The following is an 11,030-nucleotide window of genomic DNA, read 5'->3' as shown; positions in this document are numbered from 1 at the left end:
AGTGTAGGTAAGCTCTTTAGTGTAATTAGTTTTGAGAGCTAGCTACTTATGTCTTGTTAGTTTGGTTAGTGAGGCTCTTTAGTTAGTCTTTGAGAGCTCACCAACTTAGAGAGTAGTGATTTAGCCTTTGTGTAAAAAAAAGATCATAGCAACTAGAATTATGGATAGGAGACTTGCATTTTTAGTAGGTTTGCGCAACATTTGTTTCATCTCATAATTATCTAATCACTTGGCTTAGTGTTGTTGTAAATTTTTTAATAGACTATTCATCCCTCCCTCTGGCCATTAGGACCTTTCAGGCACATATAGACAGTTTAAAATAGCCTAGGGTTTGACACCGAGATTGTCTGGCGGTAGGCACCGGAACAAGCACTCTCGTATTGTCTTGGTTTTTAAATGGGATATTCAAGGCATATTATGTTCATATTTTTCCCATGTGATTTTTGAGAAGGCATCACACACCTACTATTCCTCCTAATATTATTTATATACAACATGTTCGCTTGTTGGTTTCAGCCAGAGCTTATCAGCCAGCCAACAGTGTTTTTCTCTCACAAAAAACCAGCACCAGTCGGGCTTATCAGCCTAGAAACCAACCAGCGAACAGGTTGATAAGCTTTTTTTGGTGGGGTTATACCAATTATGATCATAAAAATATTAATTTCAGTGACATCCAAATTAATCAACTCTGGCGCCACTAGCAAACTAATAACGATCCCTCGACTACACATCTACTATGCAAGCTTCAATCGACTGGCATACATAACAACCATATGATAGAAGCATCATTGCTGAATATAACTGGTCTAATTTGTCACGCGATGCAGTAGATATTGGATTCTACGTTGGAGTCGAACCTCTAGATGAAGCAATAGTAACCGGATTTGTAGGTTAGGTTCTCAATGGTGCACAACATGGTGAGGGAGGCGATTGTGCCACCGCTGCCATGTTCCCCTGAGATCCTTGTTGTGCACGGGAAGGTGTTAGGGCCAAACACCTACACATCCAACATCGCTATGCCATTGATCCTCCTTGACGCGCTGGCGCCTAGAAGGGAGTCGAACCATGGGCACACTAGTTGCCCCACCATAGCTTATATGTGTCATTCACTAGCACGATCATAGTGGATCAACACGATGGAAGGAAGCGCGTCTAGGAGCTCTAGTTTGATCACCACATCCCTCACCGTCTTCTTGGACACAACCACCACTGCCCCTTGCTGGACACGCACCGCCACCAACGACAATGTTGCTAGTAGTACTGATTCGCATACATATTATAAATTAAAGAAGGAGGGCCTTGATCCATATTTTGTCGTTTGTGTATCACAAACTGATCCAATAATAGGACTTTTTTCCTAGTCTTTTATTATACCCACAACTATCCATTGGCGCATGTCACAACCTACATGTGCCTTGTGGAAGAAGATGATGCCATTGGCACGGGCATATCACATAGTCTCACCCCCACCAAAAATTAGTTGTGCAGACATATTAAGAGTTCATTAAAGTCTTCCTTACAACTTGTAATAATACTCTTGAATCATTCAACATCATGCATGAGAAAATCATACCTAGACATGGATGCACACATTATTAATTTTGGTGACATCCAAATTAATCAACTACGGCGCTAGAGGCAAACTAATGATCCCTCCCTACACATCTACTGTGCATCTTCCATCGGCCGGCATATACCATATATAACAACCCATGTAATGGAAGCATGGATGTAGATAACTAGTCTAGTTTGTCACGTGATGCAATAGATGATGGATGCTCTACTGTAGTCAACCTCCGGATGAAGTGATAGCCACTGGATTTGCCAGTCAAGTACTCAATGGCGCACGTCACAATGAGGGAGGTGATTGCGCGCGTTGTCGCCGCCATTCTCCCATGAGATCCTTGGGTGGATGGGAAGGTGCTTGATCTGGCATTCACTAGGCATGACGTGGGGCTGAATGTCTGCACATCTAGCACCACTTTACGATTGATCCTCCTTGATGCATCGACACTGGGCCGGGAGTCGAGCCATGGACACACTGGTTGCCCCACCATAACCTTAATTATATGAATCATTCGCCAGGTAGACACGATTGTGGTTGCCAGACACGATGGCCAGAAGCGATGGGAGCTCTAGTTCAATCTCAACCTCTCTCGCAATCTCTTGGACACTGCCACCACCATAGCCACTGGGTACGCACTGCCACCAATGACGATCTTGCTGCTAAAACTTCATTAACATATATACTATAAGTTAAAGAAGGTGGGGTCTTAATCCATATTTTATCATTCGTGTATCACAAACGGATCCTATGGTAGGACTTTCCCTTAGTATATTTTATTATGGGGTTATACCCACAACTATCCACCGGTGCATGTCACAACCTACATATATATATGCTTTGCGAAAGAAGATGATGTCACTGGTATACACATAGCACAAGGTTTGACAATTTGTATCGACCATCCCACCCCACCAAAAATCAGTTGCACAAACATATTAAAAGTTTAAAACCTTCCTTGCAACTTATAATAATACTCTTGAATAAGTAACATCAAGCAATAGAAGATCCTATCCTAGACATGCATGCGCACATTATTAATTTCATCGAGATCCAAATTAATCAACTCTAGCATCAAAGGCATACTAATGATCCCTCGCCTACACATCTACGGTGCATCTTCAATTGACTGGCATATACCTTATAAAACAAACCATGCGATGGAAGCATGGCTGTAAATAACTGGTATAGCTTGTCGCGTTATGTAGCAGATGATTGATGATATGCTGGAGTCAAACTTCTAGATGAAGTGATAATCACAAGATCCTCGAGGTGCATAGGAAGGAGCTTGATCCAGCATTCACTAGACGTGACGCAGGGCCGAACACCCGCCCGTCTAGCACCACTATGCCATTAACCCCCCTCTTGACGTGTCGGCACTCACTAGGGAGCTATGGGCATGCTAGTTGCCATACTATAGCCATATACGTGTCATTCGCTAGGTGGACATGGTTGTGGTGGCCTGACACGATGTCCGGATGCGCACTTGGGAGCTCTAGTTCGGTCTCCACCTCTCTCGTCGTCTTCTTGAACATTGCCACCGCCAGGCACCACCATCAACGACGATGTTGCTACAGTAGTACTTGACACATATATTATACATTAAAGAAGGTGGGCCTTAATCCATATTTTGTCGCTCTTGTATTACAAACGACAAGTTTTTACAATTTGTATTCCCCGTCTCAACCCCACTAAAAACCAGTTGCACAAACATAGTAACAGTTAAAAACCTTCCTTGCATCTCTTGTAATACTCTTGAATCAGTCAACGCCATGCATGAGAAAATCCTATATCCTATACATGCATGGACACATTATTAATTTCGGTGACATCCAAATTAATCAACTTTGGCGCTAGAGGCAAACTAATGATCCATCCCCTACACATCTCTATTTTGCAGCTTCAATCGACCAGCAACCCATGCGATAGAAACAAAGCATGGATGTAAATAAATGGCTCAGTTTGTCACGTGATGCAGTAGATGATGGACGCTCTGCTGGAGTCAAACCTCCAGACATAGCGATAGTCACCGGATCTGCCGATCAGGTGCTCAACGGTGCACGGCACGGTGAGGGAGGCGATGGCGCTGCCGCCACCGTGCTCCCACGTGATCCTCGCGGTGCACGGGAAGGCGTCTGATCCGGCATTCGGCAGGCGTGGCGTGGAGCCGAACGTCCGCACATCAAGCGCCACTATGCCATTGATCCTCCTCGACGCGCCGGCGCCTGGCAGGGAGTCGAGCCATGGGCACACCGGCTGCCCCACCATGGCCTTGTACGCGTCGTTCACCAGGTGGACACGGTTGTTGTGGTGGCCCGACACGACGGCCGGAAGCGCGCCCGGGAGCTCCAGTTCGGTCTCCACCTCCCTCGCCGTCTTGTTGGACACGGACACCGTCTCCGGGTACGCGACGCCTCCACCGACGACGATGTTGCTGGAGTCGATGCAGATGGTGGTCCACAGCGGGCGAGCGGGGCGAGGCTTGATGACCTTGGGGAACTGCAGCTTCGAGATCAGGTCGCGCTCCACCGGGACCGCCCGCCTCGTCGCATCCGATGACGGCGCCGGCGGCCACGGCGAAGCAGCCGCCGCCGCTGGAGACCCCGCCACAAGTGAGAGTCTCAGGAGCCGCTCTTCACAGCCTGCAAGAAGACCCTCGGGCATAGGCATGTACCGTCGTCCCCTCGTCGGCACAATGGAGGCCGCGCCGGCGCTGCCGACGGCAGCTGGATAGACTGGGGTTGGAGGGTAAGGGTAAGACGACGACGTCGCCTCCCACTCCCTCTCCCTCTTTGACACCCGCCACAGCACGCTGCTCGCCGCGGCGCCCATGGGCATCATCGGCACCGGCGCCGGCGCCGGCGCCGGCGGCATGGGCTTGGGTGCGATTGCCCGGAGCCGTCGTTCCATGACGACCTCACTGGCGGTGGACGACTCCTTGCTAATGCCAGGCGCTCAGGCCGGCCCGGCCCGGGGTTAAGAAGAGGCAACAAGGCGCCGGCCGGCCAATCATCGGACGGCTGGGGCACGTGGGCGGTCGCGCGGCCGCTACGTGGAGACGACGGCGCCGACACGTTGCTGGCGGGCGCGCGTGCATGGTCGATGCAACGCCTGCACTGGCTCTCCCTCTCGCTAGCTTCCACATATGAGAGGAGTGAATTGAACGTAACTCGGCCGTTTCAGCTCCGCCGAATGCGTCCGATGGACGACGGGTGCCTGAGATGCATCTCGACCGAGCAACTAAGCGGCCGGCCGGCGGCAAGCATTTACTTGCACGGAGGAAGAACCATGGGTTTGGGCGACCGATGCGCCGATGCGACTTTTCTGAGACCTTTGACCCGCAGTCATGGTTTTGGAATGACGACGGCGTGACATTTCTGGTGTTTTGGTGACAACTGATGATATGTACTACATGATGGCGTGGGGTTCATTGTTAGGTTCCTAATTAGAAGGATTTTCATGGATCATTAGATTACGTACTGCCAGTCGTAGTATATTGGGATTGAGATGGTATCTACGTACTCTAGGGGTTGTTTTACACGTAATAGTGCCGAAAACAGTTGTGTGTGTGGCGTGTGTCCTCTTCCGGTGACTCCCTTCTCCTCCGCTGCGGTTTCTACTTTAGTTTGTCATGGTGTAGGCTTTTATGGTGTGGTGACGCTGTGTTATGGTTGGGCCTTGTCAAGTCTCACAAGGTTTCTCGACCACTTTGACCGCCAGCTAGTTTGCATGCATGCATTAGCAAGGCAAGGCAAGCAAGGTTGTAGCCTTGCTTGTAGTAGTTGTAGCATAGAAAACACCTCCACGCGCGCACTGTGGAATTGACCACACACTTTGGTTATGGGCATGCATGTCTCATGTCTGCATGCACTACACTTGAATCCTGAGTAAATACATGCACACATATCTGCATGCAGGTTTCGATCGTGTGCAAGGCATCGCTGGGAAACAAAACAAGTTGAGCCATGCATGCATGACTCATCGTTGAGGTAGCCGGCCATGTCTCCTTGACTCCTTGTGCGTGCGCGCATGCAAGAGCTAGCAAAAGAACAGACACGCGGAGGATGCCGTTGTGAACTTGTGTGAGTGTGTGAGCCTGCCTACGTGCTACTTCTGTTCTGTTCTGTGGCGAGTGCCGCGAGTGAGGAGAGGTACGGTGAGGAGTGGCCACTGCATGCGTCAGCGCGTGCATGCAGACCAGAGGCGCATGCAGTCATGCACGCAACCTGCAGCCAACAACGCACTGGACGGACGGACCCACGCAGCCCAGAATAGGGCGGCAAGTGGCGCCGTACGAGATAGAGGCAGGCCAGATGACGTTGCATGTACATGTAGATGCCAGCAGCCGCAGGCACGCAACCTAGCACAATCTACAGCTATACGTATGTGTCATCTCTCATACAAATTGCCATACGAAGAAGTAGATGTCCTGTGATTCATCGACGTGTTGGACTACTTTCGAACTTAGGATGACTCTACTAAATATATATTCTCACTGGTATGTCTAGATTCATGGCTTTGTCGTGCACTTAGCCACTTAATTATACACTATGTCTAAACGTATAGTAAAAGCAATATATGTAAAAGAGGTCGAACCGACTTATAATTTGAACGGAGGGGGTATTTCATAATTCGAACGGAAGTCAAAGGGCGTGTTTGTATTCGCGTTCTTTGCGGTGCTGGTCAAAAGAAACGTAGAATCGTGCCAAACGCCCCGTGTCGCCTGATTTCTTTCACCACCTACGGCATGGCCACCGCAAAAATGAACTAGACCAGCATTTTCCGCGCGCACGGTGGGAGGGCCGCGGTACGTACGCGTACCGCACCGCGCGGTCCTCAATCAGGGCCCAAAGTTGCACTGCACCGTGGACCTGCGGTCACCAATATATCCACCACTATATGTAGGTATGATGGCAGGCACGATGCCATGCGTGTACCAATTGCCATTTTTACAAGCAGAAGATCACGGTCTATGATTCGGCAATGCGTTACTCTCTTAGAGTTAAAAAAAATGCGTTACTCTTTTAGATGTTAATACTAATATATAATTTCACTGTACATTTAAATATTTCTACCTTTTATAGCCCTTTGGAACACAAGAATTTTATAGACATTATATAAAAATTTTATAGGAACTAATTTAATTTTTACAGAAAAAACACGGAAACAGGAAAAAAACACTGTGTTCCCAACTGCAGTGGCCGCGCCATGGGCCGAAGGCTAGCGCTAGGGTGAGTCACGAGTGGGCCTTTGACCCATGTCGACAAAAATGTAGAAATCAGGTGAAAAGAGATGAGCCGCGGCACACACAAGGTGTTCGATAAAACGTTGCATCCGCTGATCCGCGTCCGCATGTGTCCCAGCATAGCCTCTTCCGCAGCCTGGCTGCCGAGGTCGAGCCCTCGGACTCGTGCGTGCGTGGACGACTTCCTGGTCGGTCTGGCCCACGGCCATGGCAATGTCGCTCAGGTCGACGGGCTCGCTGTGCCTGCGGGCGAGCGTGTGGGTGGTGGCGTCCATGCATCAGGCAACGGCACGGCGGCGCCGGTAGAATGGGCAGGAAGGAGAAAGGAAGGCTCTGTCTTGGCCAAGGTACGAGCTGTGTGGCGCGCGAAGGGAGGAGCGACCACGGGGCTGCCAGCGGCGGCGACGTCGCGTTCGCTTGCGTTGCGTGCTCGCACAGGGTCGTTGTGGCGGATGGGTGTGTTCTACGTGGCCATGGTGTCACGCACTTGAGGTGAAAAATAAATCCACTCGACGGCGGATCAGACGGGTAGTCGGAGCACAGAAAAAGGGAGGCCTTTGGGAGTTTTGGTCGCTCACCGAGGGGCTCGTTGCCGGGCGGACACACGAATGAAGCAGGAAGAAACATGAAGACGCGTGGCGTGCCCTGGTGGAGGCGGCGTCGCCTTTATCGTCATGTTGTAGCGAGCGAGGCGACTTCCGCTTGGCGAAGCCCCCCGTGTGCGCTGCGGGGCGGCCGGTGTGCGTATTCGTCGGGTGCACCATGGAGGCGCAGTCATGGCCATGTGTGGCGTGGCGTGGCACCACCGGACTGGCGCACGGACAGGGGCGACTGGGCGAGGGCAGCCAGGAGGAAGAAGACACGGGTGTGCTCGACCGGGGTGAGCGTGATGGTCGTGGTACTCACGTGGGGACTGGGGCGTGTGTGGGAGTCTGAGAGAGAGCGAGAGAAGATTGTTGGATAATCCAGGCTCAATTAGCTCCTACTTTTACTCCGGCTATAGATAGGAAATCTGGACTCGATCTTAGCCAAGTCGAGTGCGTCTGTAAGCCTGATGCATGCTGCGTCCATGCAAAGGCCTTCCTCTTTTCTAGCTGTGTAGACTTAGCAAGTAGTGGTGATCGCACGCTGTGATCTCGTCCGTGGGATGGCGCGGACCTGTAGGAGTCCATAGCATGCACGCCCTAGTGATCAAGGGCCAATTCAGGTCATGTATTCTTTGCTTATTTAATTAGCAATAGACAGAGGAAAAAGGTGTGACATTTGCACCACCAAAACCATTAGAGTTCATCCACTGAGTTCGCGTGAGTTTGTGTGTGTTCGTGCGTGTTCACCGTGTGATCCAGGGGTTGTCTTCCTCGTCTCCGGCACGTCGGCGAGCGAAGACTTCAATTGGCATCAGAGCGCCAGGTTGGTGTTCGCGTGATCGTTGCTTCTGTCATGGCGGATCGCAGGCATCGATCATCGTCGCCGCGACGCGGAGGTCACGGCGCCGGCACCGGTGGTAATGGCGATCACAACCAGGTGATTCACCGGGTTGTGAGGGAGACCGGCAGCGGGCAGTACCCGTTGCTGACGAAGACCAACTACTATTCTTGGGCAGGGATGATGCGGTTGAAGCTGCAGGCGAGAGGCCTGTGGACGGCGGTGAACGTCGGCACCACCGACTACACCGACGACCGCAACGCTTTGGAGGTGATCGCACTGGGCGTGCCTCTGGAGATGCAGGGCGCCATCTCGAACAAGGCTACGGCCAAGATCTCCTGGGAGGCGCTCAAGAAGACGCATCTCGGCGTGGACCGGGTGCGCCTGGCGAAGGCCAACACACTGCGCCGCGAGTTCGACTCGCTCAAGTTCAAGGACGGCGAGTCCGTGGACGACTTCAGCATCCGCATCACCGACCTCGCCAACCAGTTGGTGGTCCTCGACAACGGCTACACCGAGCCGGAGATCATGCGGAAGTTCCTGTGGGCCACTCCACCAAGGTATTCGCAGATCGTGATGGCGATCGAAACCCTTCTCGATCTTGATACTCTGTCTGTGGAGGAGTTGATCGGGCGGCTCAAGGCAGCGGAGGAGCGATATGATTTTGGCGGCGGTGGAGGCGGTTCTGCGGCAAGCCTCAACCTCACCGAGGACGAGTTGGTGGCACGCGTGATGTTGCGGCTGCAGCTCTCAGGCGAAGGGTCGTCTGGCAGAGGCAGGTCTTCGAACCAGCGCCGTGGCTGTGGCGGTGGCCGTGGGCGCGATGGTGGGAGCGGCAGCGGCTCCAAGCCTCCCACCGGCAGCAACGGGAAGAAGAAGAAGACCATCGCCAGCGATGAGTGTAAGTACTGCGGCAAATCCGGCCATTGGGCCCGTGAGTGCCGCAAGAAGAAGCGTGACGAGGCCGCGCACGCGGCCCAGGCGGAGGAGGAGTACAAGACTGCGCTGAACCTCGGCGTGACATCGCTCGACGAGGAGGCGGTGGGGGAGGAGCTGTTCGCCCAGCTCGACGACACCTAGAGTGCCAGGTGCGCTCATTGGGTTCTCGCGGAGGAGGATCCTGAGCCCGCGCCCGTGCACTGGGTCCTTCAGGAGGAGGACGCCGACCCTGCGCCGTTCATGGCACTGGCCACAGCCAGCGTCACCTCATCTGCTCCACCACCGTCGGCGAGGGGCCAAGCGCTCATCCACGTCAGCGAGGACAAGTTGTTCGTGCAGCTCGGCGAGAAGAACGAGGGCGGGAGCACCCGCTGGATCCTCGACACGGGAGCGACGAACCACATGACGGGGGAGCGCTCCATCTTCTCCGAGCTCGACACCGACGTGCACGGGACCGTCCGTTTCGGGGACGGCTCGGTCGTGGCCATCGATGGCCGCGGCACCATCCTCTTGAGGCTCAAGAGTGGGGAGCATCAGGAGCTGCCCAGGGTCTACTACATCCCGAAGCTGACGGCAAACATCGTCAGCCTCGGCCAGCTCGACGAGGACGCATACAAGATCCTCATTGAGCATGGCGTCCTGAGGATCTGGGATCGGCGACGGCGGCTGCTAGCCAAGGTACCACGCTCGCCGAACCGCCTGTACATCCTCACTCTGGCCATCGACAGGCCGCTGTGTCTCGCCGCGCGCAGCTCCGAGGTGGCCTGGCAATGGCATATCAGGTTCGGACACCTCAGATTCCAGGGGCTAAAGGAGCTGTCCAAGGGGCAGATGGTGCTGGGAACGATCGACCACGTTGAGCAAGTCTGCGACAACAGTCTCGCGGGCAAGCAACACCTGTTCGCTGGTCGGTGCTGGCTAGTGCTAGTTTTTTTTTTTTTTTTTTTTTTTTTTTTTTTTTTTTTTTTTTTTAGAAAAACACTGTTGGCTGGTTGAATAAATCTGACTGAAATCAACGAGCGAACAGGGTGAACAACGACAGCCGTTCCCAGCGGTCAGCAAGTTCCGCGCCGCACGCCCGCTTGAGCTTGCCGACTTGTGCGGGCCGATCACGCCCGAGACGCCCTGCTGGTCGTCGACGACAAAAGCCACTACATGTGGCTGGTGCTGCTGACAGTACCACAGACATGATTAGTAGGGGCGGTTAGTGAGGCTTTGCAGAGACGGCTCGGTCAGCCGCCTCTACCATACCGTCTCTACAAATTATGTATTTATAGGGGTGATTCCCAAACCGTTCTTACAAATCGATTTGTAGAGGCGGCTGGTGTTATCAGCCGCCTCTACAAATCGATTTGTAGGGGCGACTGTAGTACCAGCCACCCCTATAATACCTATTTGTAGGGGTGGTTCTAGAACCGTCCCTACAGTATATTTTTTCGTTAAAAAAATATCAAATTTACAATTCAAATTCGATCGGAACATATATATATATATATATATATATATATATATATATATATATATATATATATATATATATATAATTTAAATCTGACCACAAGCACACGAGCATTATATAAACTACCATTACAAGTCCAATTCACAAGAATATGTACAATTCATCATTAAATATATATAATTCATAAGTCTAATTCGTTCCATAAGTCCAAATCGTCCCATAAGGTAAGACCAATGTCAAATTCCATACACATTGTTATCAACAGCCTAGAGGTAGCCTTTCAGTCTCACGAAGGTGTTGGTACTGAGAATTTGTACCTAAGTCAGAATCTCGGTCATGGTAGATGTCTTTAACGTGTACAATCTGATCCAATATAAAATTGCAAAGGTCGTCGACGA

The 11,030-nt window shown here is 51.8% G+C and overlaps 2 protein-coding genes across 3 annotated transcripts; one reads left to right on the top strand and one right to left on the bottom strand.

Moving 5' to 3' along the window:
• Positions 1 to 3,201: 3,201 nt before the first annotated feature.
• On the bottom strand, positions 3,202 to 7,841 carry LOC136539573 (uncharacterized). The gene has a single exon (XM_066531539.1). It carries the CDS (start codon positions 4,472 to 4,474, stop codon positions 3,530 to 3,532), a length of 945 nt encoding a protein of 314 aa, XP_066387636.1. The 5' UTR covers positions 4,475 to 7,841; the 3' UTR covers positions 3,202 to 3,529.
• A 247-nt stretch (positions 7,842 to 8,088) lies between these two features.
• Positions 8,089 to 9,316, top strand: LOC136539571 (uncharacterized). Of its 2 annotated transcripts, XM_066531538.1 has the most exons (2): positions 8,089 to 8,333; positions 8,413 to 9,316. In XM_066531538.1, exon 2 carries the CDS (start codon positions 8,415 to 8,417, stop codon positions 9,312 to 9,314), a length of 900 nt encoding a protein of 299 aa, XP_066387635.1. In that variant the 5' UTR covers positions 8,089 to 8,333; positions 8,413 to 8,414; the 3' UTR covers positions 9,315 to 9,316. The 2 variants fall into 2 exon arrangements, with proteins under 2 accessions (XP_066387635.1, XP_066387634.1); XM_066531537.1 differs by having other exon boundaries at positions 8,089 to 9,316.
• Positions 9,317 to 11,030: the final 1,714 nt, after the last annotated feature.

This window comes from Miscanthus floridulus, chromosome 2 (assembly GCF_019320115.1).
Source record: "Miscanthus floridulus cultivar M001 chromosome 2, ASM1932011v1, whole genome shotgun sequence".
Classification (NCBI taxonomy): Eukaryota; Viridiplantae; Streptophyta; class Magnoliopsida; order Poales; family Poaceae; genus Miscanthus; species Miscanthus floridulus.
This window is presented reverse-complemented; position numbering and strand designations above follow the sequence as displayed.